This window comes from Pimephales promelas, chromosome 11 (assembly GCF_988280905.1).
Source record: "Pimephales promelas chromosome 11, fPimPro1.hap1.1, whole genome shotgun sequence".
NCBI classification, from domain to species: domain Eukaryota; kingdom Metazoa; phylum Chordata; class Actinopteri; order Cypriniformes; family Leuciscidae; genus Pimephales; species Pimephales promelas.
In genome coordinates, this window is record NC_142779.1 from 19,659,317 (window position 1) to 19,680,613 (window position 21,297).

The 21,297-nt window shown below is 37.0% G+C and overlaps 1 protein-coding gene across 1 annotated transcript in view; it reads right to left on the reverse strand.

The window, feature by feature from the left end:
* Positions 1 to 21,297, reverse strand: part of kif16bb (kinesin family member 16Bb) — a 48,219-nt gene that overhangs the window by 17,930 nt on the left and 8,992 nt on the right. Inside the window, 8 exon segments of the mRNA XM_089117409.1 lie at positions 5 to 124; positions 14,956 to 15,015; positions 15,434 to 15,499; positions 16,151 to 16,326; positions 17,029 to 17,151; positions 17,257 to 17,425; positions 18,172 to 18,314; positions 18,456 to 18,565. Coding sequence (XP_088973535.1) covers positions 5 to 124; positions 14,956 to 15,015; positions 15,434 to 15,499; positions 16,151 to 16,326; positions 17,029 to 17,151; positions 17,257 to 17,425; positions 18,172 to 18,314; positions 18,456 to 18,565 — 967 coding nt within the window.

Consider the following 21,297-nt stretch of genomic DNA (forward strand, 5'->3'; position numbering starts at 1 on the left):
CTACCTTTAAATGATAGAGAACAACCCCTGTGCTGAGTAGATCTTCATCAATGCAGATTAAATAGGGCATTTGGGAATCAAGAACTACACCAATACCCTCTTTTCTGAGAGCAACTGTACGTATCTTCCTAGATAAGAATCAACAGAGAAAACAGAGACAAGATGAGAGGAGATTGATGGGGGTTGGCAAGAAAGATGATGAGCTAAACCATCAGAAAAAAAAAAAACTCTAAAATATGTTTAAAGAAGCGGGACCAATGCATAAAACTGAAACGACAGACATTTAATTGTAAAGCATCCGAGCAGAGGAAACACTGTGTGTGTTGTTTATGACTTTGTCTTCATGCCTCAAGGCCAAGCAGAATAATATCTGGCTTTGGCTATATGTTGAAAGGTTGGGGGAATGGGGATGCTGGGAGAGAGGGAGCGATGTGAAAATAAGAAGAAAACACCATAAATCTTTTAGACCACAATGGGCCCGTCTCAAACTCTCAAAGTTTGTAAAAGGAAATTCAACCAAACCCCATCTCAGAGACGTGTTGTTGAATACTGTTAAAACAAGCACGCATTACAACAACGAATACATTACGTGTTCAGAAAATAAGACTAAAACACGCTTGGTATTTGAGTTGTGACACTTCTAATGTAGAAAGACTTAGGGGGGTGCATCCTTAGCAACAACAATCCAGTAAGCCAAATAATGCTATGAAGAATAAATTAAAAAAAGACCATCTTTTTGACATATCTGGCTACAAAACATGTTTTGAATGCAGGCCTTGCCCACTAAAGATGATCACTTCATAGATCCATGAGAAATATGTTGAAATTGTCACTATTCTATGCATGGCTTATGATTAATACTGTGATATAACACAGCGTTGATGTTTTAATTCAAAATCATTACAGTCCAACACCAACATTCCCTATCATAAACTTTAAAAGGCACAGTTAAATCAATATTCACAGGGAAAATCCATTGGAGTTGGATTGGAGAGAGGGGGACACATATAAATATGTATTTAATGGCATTTGAACAGCCCTTCACAGAACGGTAATGAGAAGCAGAAAAATTATTACGCTGTGCGGGGCGTCTTTTTTCCCCTAAATATGGTAGCACATGTCCATGCTGCTACTCTTATTTCATTCTCCACAGAGATGGGAGGCACTTCCATGTTCATGAGTGCCATCAAAGCACACATATTCTTCAAAGGCCAAGTGGCATCCGTGATAGTGCAGGCAGATAGTGTATAAAGATTAATGCATCTGCTACTTTGAGAATGTTGCTTCCAAGAGACCGATTATCACATTGGCGAGGCACATAATAAATAAATTCGGCATGCAGGATTTAGCATGTTCATTTTCAGGATGCAAATCCTAGACATACTACATTCGTGAAAATCCTTGCTGAAAAGACCAGCTTAGAGCAGTATGAATTTCCAGGCTGTTTTTTTTTTTTTTTTTTGGTTAGTTCTAGTTTGGTTTAGGTCTAGCTGGTTGACGTCAGTAACTGGGTAAAATCAGTCCACTGTGAAGTCTTGCTGGTTAGGCTATAGTTAAGGATCCTTGTGACCAGCATGTCAGCATCCAAGAACATCATGTTGTTGTTGTTGTTTTTTTCTGCAAGGATACCAAACAAATATATATATATATATTTGTGCTTTTTTTCAAAGCTTCTAGAAAAAAAAAAAGGTGGTAATTGGTTGGAGGTGATTGATGTATTATAGTTTATTTTAGGAATATACACACTTCAAGCAATTGTGTAACTTTAAAAACATTGATTTTGAGTATTCCTATATTTTCTCTTGGTCTGTCTTTGAAGCATTTCTATGCCATCCACATCACTAAAATGGTAGAAAGTGTCATGCCTCATCAAATAAGTACTCTGCTTTGAATAATGTGTGCTTTCACCAGGGGAACACGCGTCTGTTTCCAATACGAGAAAAGAAATAATGACAACAATCCACCTGACTAAACAATGAGAAAAGACCTTCGGATGCCCTGCGCATACTGAAGCAGCACAACAAAAAGAAAAACACTTGCATACCAATCCGTCCATGAGGACGCATTTAAAATAGGAGAGGGCCAGAGGACGTCTTGAAAGGAGTCATGGACTTGGGCAGAGTGTTGGTATTAATTCAGAGATTTGGAGTCTGGAGCACCGAAGATTTTCTCTTCGAATGAAAGTTAATGTGCTTTGGTTCACTGTGCTCACTGACCTGAGGACTCAAATGTCTTTCATCCTCTGTATTGCACAAAAGTAACTGCTTTTAAACTGACTTAAAAGACTTTCCAACTCCTCTCATGAATGAGTAAGGGCAGATTATTAATAAGATTAATGATCCATTTCTCTCAAAAACAATGTCAGAATTGAAATTTTTCGGTGAAATGTTCCTATTAGACACCTTGAAACGATCAAATAACTGTCACAATCGCGTTAGTTTGGACTCGTCGTCGTCTGCCTTCCTCACTCATTTTTGTTTTCACGGACACTAATTGTGTTATAATTATCACCTGTATATATGTTCAGTTCGGTGTCAGGTGTCATCTATTGTGGAAGTGTTGTATGTTGCTCTGCTCCTGTTTCCCATTGGATTTATTAAATATTACCTTATTGCATTCATCATCTTCTTCTTGCGTTTATACAACCACCCTGCATGACAATAACCTTAGCACTGTTTTTTTTTTTTTAACAAATGTGGCCTTCTTCCCTCTCATCTTCCATTCCTCTCATTCTCTGCCTCTTCAGGCTAGAGAGCAATGCGTCTATTTCCACCTCATTGACAGCAGCGAATGGAGCGAAATCCTTTTCTCCTAACGAAGAGGGAGAAGCATCGATTGTGTGGAGGGTCTTCTTTCCACACTTAATTAAATGAATTCTTCCAAGACTTCATTAGATTGAGAGAGAGAGAGGGAGAGAGAGAGAGAGAGACCATGTCAGTTTTCGGAGGGGGAGGCAGAGAGAGAGAGAAAGAGGTACCTTCTGCCCCCGAGGAACTTTTTAAATCATGGCGTGTGTGTGTGTGTGTGTGTGTGTTGGTTGTAAAATTACATGCACTCTAAACTTCTGCAGCAAATGAGATCTGGCTGAGATCATAAAACCGCTAATTTATTTCACTCTCTTGGCAAATTAAAGGTGGTTTTGGTGCCCAAGACTTCAATTTGAGGCAATGTGGTCTGAAAACAAGGCAGATGCACTGGGTGAAGATTAAAAAAAGCTCTTAAAATATATGGGTTGAGAGATCAAGAGAGAATGCTGCAAAATGGTGCACCGACTATAAAAACGAGAGGGAGAGAGAGGGCAGGAAAAAGCAGGAGGTGGTATGTTTTGGTAAAATGATATAGGGCAGTATACGTATATAGGGGTGGTGATGGCCCAGTGGATAGGGCACATGCTTTTGGTGTGAGAGACCCGGGTTCGAATCCACTGTGAGCCACCAATGTGTCCCTGAGCATGACACTTAAACCCTAGTTGCTCCAGAGGCGTGCGACCTCTGAAATATATAGCAATTGTAAGTAGCTTTGGATAAAAGCATCAACTAAATGAATAAATGTAAATGTATATATATCTTAGATGTAGCCCCGCCCCTTTTCAGCACTGTGCTCATTGTGTTCTCTCTTCCGGTTTGTGTTTCCACAACATGAAGGTGAGATTGTGCGGATTTTTGCATGAACTGCTCTTTTAAAAATCTTCCCAGTCTAATTGTGTTATCAAAAATATAGACATCTCGCTATGTATCAATAGTAAAATATCTGAAACATTTATAGTTAAAAGAAAATGCATGTTGTGTAACAGGATATTGGATCCGTGCATAAGCGCTCAAAGTGACGGCAGCCTATAATAAACCTGCGGCTGTCTGTCATCAGAGGTCAAAAGTCAAAGAGAAAGGCACACAAGAGAAAGGACAAGTTCGGTATTTTACACTTAAAGCTAGTGTTGCTTTCGACAACGAAAATTATGATTAAATATTATGACTAAACAATCTTAAAACAGGGCTACGAGTGTAGAATACCGAACTTGTCCTTTAACTGAATAACTTTTATAACTTTAATTGTAAGCATTTTTACAATGAAATCTATTGAGAATGAAAATTTGACGTCATGCGTTTCACTCCGCGTTGCATTGTGGGAACGCGTCGCCATCTTGAAAGGATAAGCTATCCGTTGTCATGGTTAATCGACAGTGAAACCGAGAGAAATAGCGACAGAGAGAGAGCGCAGCTTGATATTTGTTTGCATTTTTGCAATAAGGCACAGTTTTCGTATCATTCTTTACAAAGTATCGTATCAAAGCTAGAAATTCCAGTATCGTGACAACACTACTGACATTATTATGACATCCGCTTCAAACATTACAATGCCCATGATATCTTTTGTTAACTACAATAAGTAAATCCACTTCACCAGCTAATTACTCTTCGACAGTGATGTCATAGAAAAATACTGAGGTGCATTACCATGCAGTTGCTACGAAATAAGTTTTAGCATTTAGCTAAGTTGTTGCGATTGACGTTCTAAGTGGAATTTAGATAGTAGCCAAGTCTTTTACCAAATCACAATGATATTGTGGTCCCTAAATATGACTCAGATCCCTTCTTCAAATCTGAGATTTTCTCACCTGTTATATAATCTGTTCGCAAAAGTAACAGCAGAACTCTGTTCAACAAGTTACATGATCTGCGGTATCATTTATGTATGCATCACAAGGAGATGGGTTATGAGCTGAAGTTTAATACTCAGCATTAGGAGTCCCTGACTCTGAATATGAGCAATATTCATATTGACACTTGCTTTGCCTTCACATACTGTAGACTGAGATACTAATATATACTGAGGTCCATGTTGGCCAACTGCGGATTTAAAAATGAAAGCTTATGTTCCTTTTTCTTTTCATGGCTTGATATGGTTATCAGATTGATGTGACATCCACTGAAGAAACACTACATTATATATTCACTTTATCAGGTGGACATTCGCAGAACTCATTAAAGAAACACTTAATTACTTTCCGTCACAGTCATCGTCTGCACCATCCTGCCTTCATCTTCACTACACTTTCCAGAATCCCTCATGTCTCCACACCTGAACTCATGCTGCGTTCAAGTCATCTTGTATAGATCGCAATTACGAGTTGAACGCACTTGAACGCCACCACAATGTCGTAAATACCAGTGGGGAGCTCGGGATTTTCTTTAAGCCCTGATCTGTACAAGTTGGGGGCGTGTCAGTGAGAAACGTTCTTTCAACGTCTGTTGACGGTAAATTTTAATTGAATTTAAAGAGTAACTAAACACTTAACCAATTTTTTTTAGTTAATGATCTGTAAGAATGGATCTTTATTAATACCAGTCATTGACTCAAGTAACTTTTTTGGCATTTGTTTATAAAGTGTTCTATTTCTACAATATATGGGGTAAAAAAATCTTAGTGCTGCCCTCTTCAGGTTGAACGGTGGCTACTGCAGTTGAATTTTCCTATTGGATGTTTGCGGTAGTACGTGACACAGCGGTTGTTGGTGACATAGGCAAGTTCCATACAAAGGTGCACACCCCCCTCCACTGGGCTCTGCCCACTTTTCCAGCATTTTTCAAATATTGCCAGTGGGTGGAGTCAGGCTCTGACCAGGGGTTTAGTTACCCTTTCAATGTTTACTCATTGACATTGTAAGGCTTTTTCATTCATAAAGCAAGCTCTCTGCACAAAATATGATATCATTATAATATAAAAATTATACCTAATGATAGTTTACATTGGCTTCATAAGCTAATAAAAAACATAAAAAGAAAAACACACCTGATGTGCATTCTTTGTTCTTCTTTTTTTATTTATAAGAGTTAACAAACTTTGCTGTATTTTCATGTAATTCATTAAAAGAAGGTACACCGCCATTTTGCTCCGACGAAACTGACTTGAACGCACCTCATGTCGTAAACACGACTTCCCACCTCGTACGTACGAACTTCCCAGGAGGACTTGAACGCAGCATCACTCCCTCTTTACCCACCTGCTCATCGTCATCATCTGTGTCACCTGCCCTCATCTCGTTAGTGTTCATATGTATCTGTATTTCATTTCCCTCTGTTCAGTCAGTCCTTGTCGGTTCTCGTTTATGTAAGGTGTATTTATGTTACCTTGTGTTCTGTATGAGTTACCCGTCAGCCTGTCTGTCCCCGTTTGGAAGATTTATGATTAAATATTTGAATTGGAGCCTTTTTGACTCTTCTTCAGCACGCACTACACCCGTAACACCGCCATTTGTTGTACCTGTCCATCCCATTTTATTATCTGAATGTATTTCACACCTATCCAAGGCTGAAAAAAAAAATGTGTTGCAACCACAACACTGCAATTAAATGGTTGTTATGGATAATTAAAGGGCGGATTTTAATAAACACTGAAAGTGATAAGGAAGCGAGAGGAAGAAGACATTAATTCAGACAAATAGGAAGGGTGGGAGGAGGACATAAAGATATTTATGTTAATATAAATTTATAATTCAGAGCCTCTATATGAGAATAGGTGCTTGTGTTATTGTGTGTGTGTGTGTGGCTCCAGGGACTTGACGCATATTTTTTTCTAAATGAAAACAAATGGCACAATCGACTGGAAGATAAACTGCTCCGGTTAGGCTGCTATATCTGTCATCAATCCTCCTATTCCCTTCAGTTCTGTATGAGCACTCCTAAATTAACAAATGGCACGAGGGCACATCACCTCACCAGCTGCTGAAGACTGGGACAGCCACTGGACAGAAGAAAAAAAATCACTCCATCACACTTTTCTCAGAAAGTCCACTATTCAACCACATCTCCTTATTAACCGCTGTCCCCTCCCCACCCACCCCTGTAACCAATCTACAATGGCGCAGCTGCATAACTTTGCATTCCAAATCTGCCTCAAAAAGCGAATTAAGATTCTGTTTACGTTCCAGAGCCAGAGAATTGCCGTCACTCTCTAAAAGCATCAATTTACTCCAGCGAAGCAGCGAATCAACTCACATCAACTGAGTTAACCCTGAGCTTGCTGAAAGAGTGAACACTGAAATAGGAGTCAGAAAAGAGATTTTATGAGTTCAAATTAAACTACCATCTATTACAATATATAAAATCTCAAGATTAATATATAGTCTATCTATCTATACCAATAGATCAACGTATGCATCTGCTCTCTGTCCAAGCTGCGACATATAAGCTGATGTAAAACTTAGTGGTGACCTTTCTGAAGAAAATCTCACTTCTGGCAAAGTAAGGGATCTTAACAGCTGGCATTTTATTCTCAAATAACTCTTAATGGTTCATTTCGAAGGGATATCAAAAAGATATCTTTGAAATGTGATACCTTTTTATCTTCAAGAAGCAATTGCGCAAAAGTGAAATAGCTGAAGCCAGTTCATTAAACACATTCAGAGGTCCAGACTGCTTGCACATCTTGTGTCCTTGCTGTTCATTGTCACATAGAGACAAGTATTCAACTTGTGGACACACATCACTTGTTTGCATGTCTGTTAGCATTCTGTTCATTCCGTTCATCACACCCACTGAGACCACGCCATGTGCTGTTAGCAAGTTAGCAACTGGAACCCCAACCGAACGGCGAAGATAAGAATTACAACACGGCCATATTAATTAGATCACTGGATGCTCTGAGATTAATCCCGCCATATGTGACTAATCAAAATCTCTTAATTAAGGACCGTAGCATTGTCTCGCAATGAGCCTCAATAGTCTGGGCTTCTTGAATTCACTTGTTATATACCCTTGATTTGCTCTAGTATTGTAAAAAATTAATACATTTTTATTTTTGTTGAAGTTATAGTAATTTTGTTTATTGTTTTTGCCATTTATTAGCTTTTTTCAGTTATAGTGAAATAAAATAGGTTTAAGGTTTTTTTTTACCATTTTATTTCAGTTACTTACTTCAGTAACAAAAGCACTTTTTTATATATATATTGTTTTAGTTCTAATAACTATAATAACCCTGACGCAAAGGAGTTCTCAATTCGGCCACCTTTTCTATTGATTTCTTGTACTATAAGGCAACATGCTCTGAAACACTTCATCAACCTTTGGCATGTGTTCAGAGGTCTTGCGCTCACTAAAGACAGACCGCCAGCTTTCCTTTCTACTTAGCCCTCCTTGGTCAGGGTCACTATCAACAAAAACAACAATTTGATTGACTGAGAGCTTTAGGAGATTAGAGTAATTTTATAAATTCAACACAGAGTTAGTTATATGGTGTAAACTGGACTTTTTGTAATAGCACCCCCAATGAGACACAATCAACTGAAAGGGACAGTTCATCAAACATTGAATATTCTGTCGATGTTACTTTTTCTACTGTGGAACAAAACAGTACATACTATGAAAAACACTTTAATATGGTGGAAACTGTACCTTTTAAATCTACTGTACATAATTTTAGTTAGTCCTGGCCTAAACTGAATTCAATTTAAGCTTGTCCTTTTTTTAGATACACATTTGGCATACTACAATATATTTAGTCAGTGGCCACCCTATCCCTAATAACATGAAAATACCCACAAATCCACAAAAGGCATTTTGTTCACAATTACATGGACGTATCTCCATGTCTCACTATGAGAACATACATTTAACCATCACGTACGGCCATTGTTCCAACTGTGAATATACACACGCTGGGTGGCCAGACTGGCCACTGCAAACATTACTGTTAACATTGATTGAGGAAGATAAACCGCAAAGCACCACTCTAAAAAATGATGTGTTGGATTTACTTAAAATATATATGCACCATTTTTGCATCATACTTTTTAAGTAATCCCAACTTGGAATAATTTTACTTAAAATTAACAAGAAAATCTTTGTTATATGAACTTAATTATTTGAGTTCACGCAACATTCTTTACTTAAAAATGTATGCATCACGTTACATATATTTTTAAGTAAAGAATGTCACGTGAACTCAAATATTTAAGTTTATTTTATGTAAAATTATACCAAGTTAAAAATTTACTTAATTAAATGATTACGGATTACTTAAAAAGTATGACGCAAAAATGGTGCATATATCTTTTAAGTAAATCCAACACAGTGCAGGCCATGTGAGATCAAAACAAATCTTAGTTCTGTTTACTTAACATTTAAGCTCATTTATATATAAAAATAAGACAATTAAATCAGTTGAACCAACCATTTTAACTTATTTTAGATCTTCAGCTTACATGTCTTAAAATAAATTAAACATGCAAATCACACACAATAAAGCATTTCACTTTATTATTTATTTTTTACCCAAAACTTTTAAATTGCATCTTAAAATATATTAAAATAGAAAATAGTTGTTAAAATAATAATAATAATAGTCACAATATTACAGTTTTTTCTTGGATCAAAGAAGGCTTGGTGGGCAGAAGATATATAGGCTTATATATTTATTTTTTTCAAAAATCAATAAAAAAACAATTAAATGTAACAAATTAGTCCATTATTAAATGCCTATAAATATAAAAATGTGTCTATTAATATCTATTAATTTAAACAAAACAGAAGTTAATTAATGACTTTTGTCCAGAGGTTTTGAACGAATCTCTTCAGTAACTACTGCAAAACAGTAGATCTACAATCTTTATTTGAAGCTAAACTTTTGTTTAAAGGGTATTTACTTATTTTGATAATAATTTTGAAGGTTTAATTTACTGAATGTCGCTGTCATTTAGGAATAATATTGTGCTAGAATCAAGATTGCCATTATTTAATGATAAATTGTGCACACGGAGCTGTAGGCAATGTGTTTTTGAATGTAATATTTATGTTAACGTTAACCCGCGCCCAAAGCCCCCTTCCCCACAATCCATGTATAGATAGAGAATATGGGAATTTGTAAATATGCAAGGTACATTTGTTTTATCCAAAAACAACTCGCTAATAAAGTAGGCCTATAATCTAGGCTATCCGTGGGGGAGAAAGCGCCGTCCGAATTGGTAACCGAACGCGTCAAACACGTCGCGTCTAGTTAGATGCTTGAATCTTCCGCAGCCCGCTCAAGTTCAAATTTTTCTACCGAGGAAGACTTTCGCGGCAAACGAGTCACCCAATGGGCTCTATGCACGGCGTTATTTCCGGTGAAGCATTAGGGATGCTCGATAACTTCCGCCGATCATAGAGTCCAATGCAATACCGAGAATTTATATTGAATTTTATACTCCATGGTTATACTAATGAAACGTTCGTCACAAAAACAGATAAAACAGACACTCCTCGTTGTGTTTATGCTTCTTTTTAAAATTATATTAAATAAACATAACTATATATAAAATTACATCTAAACGTATGTACGTTTCGTTTCAAAGACGGGAGGACAGTAAATATTGAAGACTCTGCCATAATCCCGTTTTCTCCGGTTTTCCTCCGCTTTAATCTACACAACCGGAAATGGACGAGCATCCTTACGTCAAATGCGGAACTTTTGCGTGCATATAGCCCATTCGCGACGCCCGGCGCGAATGATGCGTCTTCGCGTCTTTGCATTGACTATGAATGTAATCTGCTATCGCAAGTAATTAAATTCACGTTCTGTGTGAACACACCATTAATGCATAAGCCAACATCATGGTCATATATTTTGAAAAAACACAATATACTCTTCAAATACTCGCGTGCAAAACACTTATTTCATTCATTAACATGTAGACTAAAAACGTTTACATTCGTAAGTAACACGTTTCTAATTGTTGATGCACAATTTGTAGCAACTCTGAAATTCAGTTAGGCTAAAAGTAAATTTCTTGACCAAAAATGCAATAAATGATCATGTGTAGGCCTAAGTACAAAAAATAAGCTTACCTCTTCTCAACGTCTTCACATGTGCTGTGAAATAAAATGGCTTAAAATTTTTGTCTGGATAGGCATCACGGGAAATTGCATATCACGTGGCTAATATAGTTACTTAAAATGATATGCTAGATTTACTTAATTTTGACTTAAGTTGACATGCCTTATGTATTTTTCATTTTATTTATACATACATTTAAGTGCACCTAGTAACTTATATTTTTGTGTTACACACACTATATATTTTAAGTAAACGTTGAAAAGTTATGAATACTTAATTTTTTATGTTTGATCCAATTACTTTTATAAGTAATGGTTGTTCAGCCAACGAATCGTTTTTTAGAGTGGATGCATAATCTCTGTTAATATTTCTTCACCAAGACAAGCCATTTTAATCATCAGCTGCACAAACCCCCTCCCTTCACTCTGCCACATGTTGACTTCAACATCATTAAAGCAGTTTTTATGTTGACTGGATGACATAGTAATCTAAATAGCTTGAAAATTAAATATAAACCACGGGTAGACTTTCTTTTGTTTATTTCATTGCTTCAAGTCCATGTGGAGGAGCAAGAAACATTAAAGTGCTACAGTGCCATCTTTTGGTTCAACCCTTTCACCTTGCATGTTCAAAAAGACACTGAACTGATTCAAAAGAAAGACATGTAATATGACAATATTTTCTAATACTTTAAAAACATACATTTATAAAATGTGTTTTATCCTTTTCCCTAAGTGCTAAACTTTGGCACATACTGTACCTTGTACTGCCCTCCTTGTGCTAAGGACATTAACAATACTTTATTTGAGAGTGGCATGTGACAATCTTACAGAAGGGAGGGACCAGAATATCAGAGTCTCAATAACCTAGTAACCACACGTTTAAAACAATCAGACCACCAAAGCTTTTTCTTGAAACTTTTCTTGAATACTTTTCCAATACTCACTATTAACTATGACTTTTCCCTCAATCAACTCAATTAATACTTAGTAAGGTAGTTGTTGAGTTTAGGTATTGGTTGGGATTAAGGGATGTAGAATATCGTCATGCAGAATAAGGCATTAATATGTGCTTTATAAAATAACAATAAACAGCCAATATATCCCAGTAATATGCATGCTAATAAGCAACTAGTTAATAGTGGAATTGGAACCTAACATTTGATCAAAAATTCTATTTAAATCGTAATTCTTTTAAATGTTAAATCTTGATCTTTAATCTTACTTTAGATAAAGATACTTTAATATTACACTCTAAAAATGGCTGGGTTGTTTTAACCCAACCTTGGGCCATTGGGTTCAATTTTTTAATTACATTTTTAACCCAATGTTTGGTTTTGTCCATATTTGACCCAAAGTTGTCAAATATGTTACACTCATAACACATAACATGTCAGTTGTCATGTCAGGTTTTGTCCATATTTGACCCAAAGTCGTCAAATATGTTACACTCATAACTCATAACATGTCAGTTGTTACACTCTAAAAATGGCTGGGTTGTTTTAACCCAACCTTGGGTCAATTACATTTTTAACCCAATGTTTGGTTTTGTCCATATTTGACCCAAAGTTGGGTTAAAACAACCCAGCATTTTTAGAGTGTATGTATTGTTGATTTACTTGTGTTTTATTGTCTGCCACTAATTTAATACGACATTCGCACAAGACAAAATATGCTTAATATGCAATCGCTTGCCATCGCCAGGAAAAAAATAACAGCCATAAAAACAGCCATTTGGGGATAAAAAAAAAAACACGCAAAACCACGTTGCTTTGTTAAATCTTCTGTTTCTCAGTCAACCCCAGAGGCGGACCAAAATAAAAATGAGCTTTGAGACTTGTGCCTTTGTTCTTCTCTTTGTAGGCTGTCTCTTTCTCACTACAACACTTTCCCATCAAAAAAGATGCCAAGGCACTTGAAAAAGGTGGCGATGAATAAGCAGTTGAGAGGCAAAGACGCTCATTATGGTGTGGTTTTGAGAAAACAGCCCTGGCAAAGTGCTATTTGAAGTAATTATCTGCAATTAAATTCAGCTGATGCATCAACGGCTCATCCCCATGCTGTTAGGTGGCTTGGCGAGGACAGAGCAGAAATGTACAGAAGCTGACGACAAATTGGTCCCTGGATATTTCCTCAACTTTCTGTCGCCCCCAACACGTGCACACTGAATTCGATTGGATAAAAGCAGGATGGTCAGAGAGGCAGTTGGGCATGCTGGCATGGCAGGAAGTGAGTAATAGCTAAATAGAGGTCTGGGCTATTTGGCCCTTTGTGGCTTATGTCTTTCTGCCTGGACTGGAGCAGATGAGCAGCTAAAAGCTCAGAGAGTCTGCGTGACCATCTGCCATCTCTGTTTTGCTCTCCGCTTCATAGATCTGGGTGTGTATGTGTGTAAATGAGACAGGGAGGGAGGTGATGTGACGAAAAAAAATACCAAAAGCATATTTCACCTCCTTCATCATGGACTATTTCCCTATCCGCTTTCACATACATTTATGTGCAGGAGCAAGACAGAGGTAATAATCTCTCATGCCAATGAGCCTATGCTGTGGCATTCTGACAGTTCCAGCTTGTGGCCTGGAATTGACCCCAGACTCCAGCTACAGTCTGAAAACCTCCATTTACAACACCACAGGCTGCCATGCAGTGCACCATCAAACACAACCGGCCAAAGGCAAAAACATTGCAAAACCACTGCGCTTCTCAAGCGCAACACTGCCACCTGTCGGAGGGAAATCTATCAGCTGCCGTTAAGTGTGTTATTTTTTAGAAAAATCAAACTGTTCCACACAACCAGGGCCAGTTGCGTTTCCACAACTTTTGACATATACAGTGCCATTTATCTACTATTACAAGACAATCCCCTGGATCTACATGGGGTTAAGTGCTTTGTTCAAGGGCAAGGTGGTAATAACTTCTCACTGGGGGATCGAACAAACAAACCTTCCCAAACCACAATATCACATCATCAAAACACTATTTTACAAGAGGAAAAAAAAAACAGATCAGTTCATGCATGCTAAAAGAGAATCTACATTTCCAGGCCGCACTGTGAATGATTACTCAGTTTATTAAAGTGTCATTAGTTTAGTCAGATTATGTTTAGCTATAAATGTGAGCTGAATAAAGATCATATCAGATTTTATGGAGGAATCAATGCAAAAATCTGAATATTTTGAAAGGGTTCACAAACTAATTCTTGCCACAGTATATACAGTATATATAAAGGTATTTTTGACACTATGGTCCTACATCAGGGTAAACATTGCTTAAGGTGAAGTTGATCGACAGCAATGTATACGACTGCACAATACAACACATTAAATAGGCTAAACTTCTATATTGTCATTCACGTCATATTAAATACTGCATCTACCCTGACTGAGTTCTAAGAACTAGAGATGACATTTTCCTGACTGAAAGCCTACAACCCTGTAAGAGCACTACCTCTCTTAAATGTGCAACAAGCTCAAACCAGCAGTAGAATATTTAAATGTCAAATAAACCAAGGAATTACTGACCATATTCGCTGCACAGTTGAAAAGACAAAGGTAAACAATCAAAACTCTGCTATCAGGAAATAGAAATCTATGCGTGTGGCAGAGTAGGAGGTTATTTAGGTGACTAACCAACAATGTCTTCCTCTCTATTTAGCAGCACATGGAGCCAGAGTGATGAACAGAGCTAAAGTGATATTGTTTTCCCTCCTCACAAGCAGACTGCTTCAATGACTGCCACAATTTACACAAAAGGGTGCAGAGAAGAGCACACTGGATTTACTGCAATCTTTCTCAAATCACTGTGGATGAACAAATTAGATATAGAGGTAGAATTGATGCTGTGCTCTTGCAACTACAAGGGATTCTGAGTAAGAAGCAAACAAGCTGTGAGAGTTGAGTAACATTAAATTATAACACCTGTTCAACTGTAGTTATATATTTTACATTTTTTATGGTGTTTATGCACATTTTAAAAAAATGCCGTAAATGCAATTTCTTAGATAAAAATAATTTGGGTGAACAATCCTGATAACGCAGACACTCACTGGGATATGACAATTAATTTTACCACCATTTCCTGAAATTCATGTTTGAAAGGAAAATGTAAAGGTGTATTAAGTCACAACAAGTGTATGCAGGTTACCAACCCTAAGAATAGTATGGATTTCTTTCCAACGACTAGCCCACTGTTTTGTCAGCTCCTGAACCTGAGAAAGAAAAGAGAGATATTTTGGATTATTTCTATAAAAGAAAATACAGATACAGGAAAAAAATAAAAGGCTTCTACTGGACTGTGAATGTAAAGCTGCAACATTCTTTCATCACAATAAATGGGGCAGAAAACAACATTCTGAGTGTTAGGATAAAAACAGCACTCTAAAATCCCAGTTGCAAGTCATGCATATTTGCATCCAAACCTCAGAGGAAGACTGAAGTGCAGCATAACATAAAATAAAAATAAAATCAATAATGCTGCTGCTTATCTCCCTAAATCAGCATGCGTCATACTTAAAAAGCCATGAGCGGTGGGGAAATCAAGGATTGGTTGGCTGCTATGCTCGGTTTTACCCAACATTTAATCACTAGAAGATCTGTTCAAGTAGTCTGAGAAATGGAGACACTTACTCTGGCTTCATCCTGATGAAGCCTCTCCTCCACACTCGACCCTAAATGCTGCTCAAATGACACCATCTGTAAGGATTTAAGTCATGTGACCACTGAGAAACAAAACAAAGGCTGTACAAAAGTAGGAACTTCTGTGTATTTGCCAGTATTACATTTTAATCCAGCATTGATTGTCTTACAACTTTTCATATCATAAAAAAGGCTGTGGGCAATTATCCCTAAAAGCATGCAGAATTTGTAACAGTATGTAGTCCGGGCCATTTTGACATTATAATTTCAGGGAGGCACTAAAGAGGAACAAGATATTGCTTAAAGGTTGCTATCATAGCGAATTAGTTGTGTGTAAATTAGGTAAAACTGATCTCTTAAAATGACTTAGGATAAAGAAAAATACACACAAAAACAATTTTGCTCATTGATAAATTCAAATGGTTCATACTGAAATCTCTTTGAAAACTTTTGTCAAAATCTGAGAAAAGTTTGAGTCAGCATTCAAAAACTCAAGAAGTGACTAGACCCTACTCTGTCTTATGAGAGATATGAGAAGCTGGAGACTACATCCTGTTGCAGTCTAAGAGAAACAGAGATATCGAAGAGATCTCATTTGCGATTTTTCATTTCTTTAAACTAATCCTGGCATACCATTTAATACTGATAATATACAAATTGAAATTCAGCCTGTGATGTCTGAGGAGGATGAAGTCGAACTTAGATCACCTGATTTCCTGCAGACAGCAGCGCTCTCAGACGGGCAATCTCAGCTCGCAGCTCTCTGATAATCTTTACATTGCTATCCTCGTTCACAGTGGGCTTGTTTAAAATGTTCTTGGCACGGCTGGCATAACGAAGAGTGTTCAGAGTTTCGCTGTAGTTCACGTCAGCAGGTGAGATGGCTAGAGTGCAAAAAGGATAACAGGAAATTATTCCTTAATACATAATTAAGGCGAGATTAGGTCAAAACTCCTTGCAATGGAATGTTAATTTCAATCTGCCACTTTTTCTAATGGCCTTTTTCGTGGCTTTTTAGAGTTGTTGTATGGAAAAGAGCAGCATGAACGTTTTGCAAAATAAAGTGCGTAACAAAATCTTGAGGGTGTGTGTGTGTCAGGATTTGTCATGTTGTGTGTGTTAATTTATGGCCTGTGGTTTGTCATGTGTCTTTGTTTAGTCTGGTCTGTTGTGAGCACATGGCTGTCATGTTAATTCCGTGTGCCATGTGCTCTCCTGTCAATTGTCTGACCCCGCCCATCTTGTTACCTCGTTATTGTTTAATTTCCCCCACCTGCCTGCCTTGTTACCCTCTTATGTTTGTTCCTTATTTAAGGTCCTTGTGTTGGTTACTCAGTGTTGGTTCGTTGTCGTATCATGTCATTCTGTTCTGTGAGCTGTGTTGAGCAAAGTTTGTACTTTGCTTGTATTCTAGTCTTATGTCTGTTTCAAGTTTATTAGTCTAGTCTTGTCAGCGTTCGTTTGCCCCCTCATGGGTTTTTGTTTTATATCTGTCTGTTTAATTAAAGTTATATGTTTATTTATGACTGTCTGCGCTTGGCTTCATTTCTGCATGACCACAGTGATGCGCGTGACCTCTGACATACTGGCTATCATGATGGTTTTGGCGTTCCCACCAAGACTGTCCTTTAGGAGCCAGGTAAGTGCAGAGTCTCGATATGGAACAAAGTTTTGTTTCCTTTTTATTCCACCACCAATGGACAAATCAGCTATCAAAGATAAATCAAATAACAAAGAGCATTCAACCTCATAACCATGTCAGTCAAAGTGCTTAAAACCTTAAACTGTTCCGTATTCTTTGTTTGTTGGTTTACCTAAAGTGGAAATGACGATGCCCAAAGTAACCAGAGATCTATTGATGTTGGCACCTTCCTTCAACCTTATGCCAGTAGCCTGAGTGGCATCAGCTCTTTCTCTTCCAGCTAGGTCAACCAGGTGTACCTTACTCACCGTCTCACTTGGTAACTCCGCATCAGACATGGCCTGTAAGAACATATTATGGTAGATGATACATTCAGATATTTCTCAATCTGAAATTCATAATGCGACAGGGAAAAGAAACAAGCTAAAATACTTGATTGAAACACAGGAAAGTAAGATTGGAAATGCTTAATGCTGCATGACATCCTATCCCCTGAAGTTTCTGAAATGATTATGAATTTATTAAAAGAACTGGATTATAGCCAACAGAGCCAACATATAACCAACAGAACCCTGTTCAGTTTTAAATATTTGTCTCATAACATGAAAAAACTAAGAGACACAGAATATTGACAAAATATTGTTTGGAGCACCATACTATCATACTATATATCCAGAGAGACAAATAAACTAGAAGGAATATCAATCGGTTTAAAAAAAAAAAAAACAGAATAAAAACCAAAATGATCTTATTTTCAGATCACTTGGAAGCCACTCAAAACATCAAATACATTTCTTGTGGAATGATGCCTACTGATTCACTTTTTCCTGACTATAAATAACCATCTATTTTTTAATATATGAAATGCTGTCCAAAAGGCAGTAATCTAGTATTCTAAAACATAGCCATTGACACATTAACATCTGTGTGTCATTACCCAGACATCCTCAGCATACACAGAAAATGGAGTAAGCTCAGTGGATAATACAAACAGGGAGATGATAACTTCAAGCTGCGAAGGCTATCTTCACAAATGTACAAATAAAGAGGCAGATGGCATTCAGCAGAGGGTAAATGGACTTGTGACCTTGATGAAGCGAATAGTGAAGATAGCGTGGGATCGGCTGCTGACATGGTTCATGCCTGTGCTGGCAGTGGCACGCCTCCTGTTGCCCTTGTGCAATAGCTGGCCAACCTCAGTATAGCTCTGCACATGGTGTCTGGAGAGGGCTGGACATATACAGGACATAAGAGAAACTGTTTTTACTGGATTTCTGATAACGTTGTTTACGCAATCAGTAGAGTAACATTAAAAAGTGTGCAAGTTTTCAATCATTATGATGTGAGGTGTTGTTTGTGTAGTCATTTTACCCTCCACATATGCTCCATCTTTAGGATGTTCTCTTACTCTCAGCTCACAGCCTTCTGTCTCTGTGCTGGGAAGGAGGTCTCGAACTCGCTCATTGTAGATTTCAAAGTAGCTGGAAGCACAAAGCAGCAAAGACAAGAACAAAGCAGTGATAGTTTGCTCTTGAAACGTTAGCTCCTATTTTAGGATATAATGGGATGACATTTTGCTGCCACAAAAACTTCAACAGTGACTCAGTCTAGATTAGTCTGCTTTTAAATGAGCCACATTCCAGCAATTTTGCTAAATACCACTGGTTTAGTTTATATTTTGGCTTAATAGCTCATTTGCTAGCTTATTAAATTTTCTTTGTTTTGCTTGTGAAGCAATTGCCTGGAAAACTCAAATCAATTACCTGCCACAGTTTGAATCTCATTGTACATGAATGCAATTATCGAAATTGCTGGCTTGATGGATCACATCGACTTGACAAGGAATTAGAGGCTACACATTTTCCCTAAATCTGAATAAGCTCTGTTGTTATATACTGCACATTACAGCAATCGTGTGGGTGAGGAGGAGAAAGTCTCGCCAGTCAGAAAAGGAATAAAATCCCACAAGATAAACCTATTTCGAGCTGTCTGAGAAATGTGAATGTTTAAACAGGCGCCTGAAATGAAAGACAGATTGGTCCCTCTTCATCTCCTAATGAAGCTAGAGGGAGAGAGAGAGAGAGACAGTATCAGTTTGAGCTCAGTACAAACCAACAGTGAACTAATTAAAATGTGACAGTCAGACATTTTGAATGCCTCTACTGCTAGAACTGTCCCCTGTGAATGAGCACTGTTTAAAGGATGGAATCCAGGTAGTTAAACTACAAAAACCACTTGCAGGCATTTAGACACTACAGTCACATGCAAGAGAAGCCAATGGTATAGTATAAACCAGTTTTTTTTTTTTTTTTTTTTTTCAATTTATAAAGACAGGTCTCACTTAGGGGTGTGACTGGGCTATTGGGTTTCAGTCATTAATATGTTTGTCTTTGTTTTTTTTCTACTGCAGCAATCCTAAATGCAATGACAATCGATTTAACTATAATTTAAGACCTCATTTATAAAAGACATGACTCGGTAGCTTTCTTTATTACACATCCAGATTGAAGTCTGCACGAGCAAAGAGTTCAGAGTTCATGCAAACAGTCAATATTTTGCAAAATGCAACAGAAAATATATTTTACAGTAAATTATATATTTTTTGAACAATATTGTTTCTTGTCAATATTGTTGTTAATCAAGGCCTCTGGGATGCTACATAGCTGAATACATTTCATTGTGGACTTTCTTAGCTCTTTTGTCAAACATACTAACCTACAGCCAATTTAACAGACCACTGCTGTTTAATAGTTTGGGGTCTGTACATTTTGTCTTTTTAAAAATACATTTTTTACAACACGCAATACAACACAAACAATACAATTTTACAATACAACACTTTTATCCATCAAGGAAATTTCTTTTTCAAATAAATGCTGTCCTTTTGAACTTCTTATTCACCAAAAAGTCCTGAAAAGAAGTATCACGTTTTCATCAAAAATACCAAGTAATCAACATTGATAATAAGAAATATTCCTCGAGCACCAAATCAGCATATCATTATGCTGATGGACCATGTGACACTGAAGACTGGAGTAATGGCTGCTGAAAATTTCATTTTAAAATAGAATTAAAATAGAAAAGTGGTTTTGATATAATATATATATATATATAATTTTAGATTGGGGTCCAATTCTCACTATTAATAAACTATTAACAACAACTTTGCCTCAATAAACTTCTAATTACTGATTATTAATGTTTAGTAAGGCATTTGTTTAGGTTTTGGGTATAGATTAAGGGTGTAGAATATTGTCATGCAGAATAAGGCATTAATATGCTTAATAAGTTTAATAAATGTTTATATAAGTATAATTTTTATTAAACAGCCAATATTCTAGTTATATGCATGCTAATGAGAAACTAGTTAATAGTGACAATTGGACACTAAACTAATGTGTTACCAATATTGTACTATAATATTTCACAATATTACTGTTTTTACTGTTTGTACATTTAAATTAACCTTACCGACCCTGAATTTTTTAACAGTAGTTAATAAACATGTTCAGGGTGTAATTGAGCTGAAATAGCCGGTATATCTATGCCGTTTAAAATAAAATGTAATAGGTCTAGTGACTTTGAGGAAATTTTACCACCAGTTAATCGACGTGTGACAACAAGGTGATGCAACATCGGTTACATCACTTGCCCACAGCAAACCTAGTCTAGTCACACACCTGGGGCCTCATGTATAAAACTTTGCGTAGATTTCATCCTTAAAGTGTGCGTACGCACATAAGGCAGAATTTGCGTACGCACAAAAGTTTTCAGATTTATAAAACCGTTCGTACGCCAGAACCTGCGCAGAATTCACTTCATAAATCCCAGTCAGCGGGAGATTATGCGCACGTGCGTCTCCTCCCCGAAATAACCATATATGGAGATTACAACGCCTAGTTTTACTATGCATATCCTCATCTGCATATCATTTGCATATGATTATTCATCCACTTGATACCAAGTTTAACGGTACAAGACGTTAGGAAAATATGAAATGCGGATGTGCCGTCACATTATTACAAACATTTTTTTAGTAGCTAGCCTATATCCTTGCCATGTTTTTGAATGAATAAATCAAATAGTGTTAAATACATTTCAGAGAAAGTTTTTCTCAATCTTTTCCACTGGCCAAATAGTATTTTTAATTGATTTATATTTTAATGGATAATGGAAGAGATTTTAATGGAAGAGATAGACATGGTTGTGCATT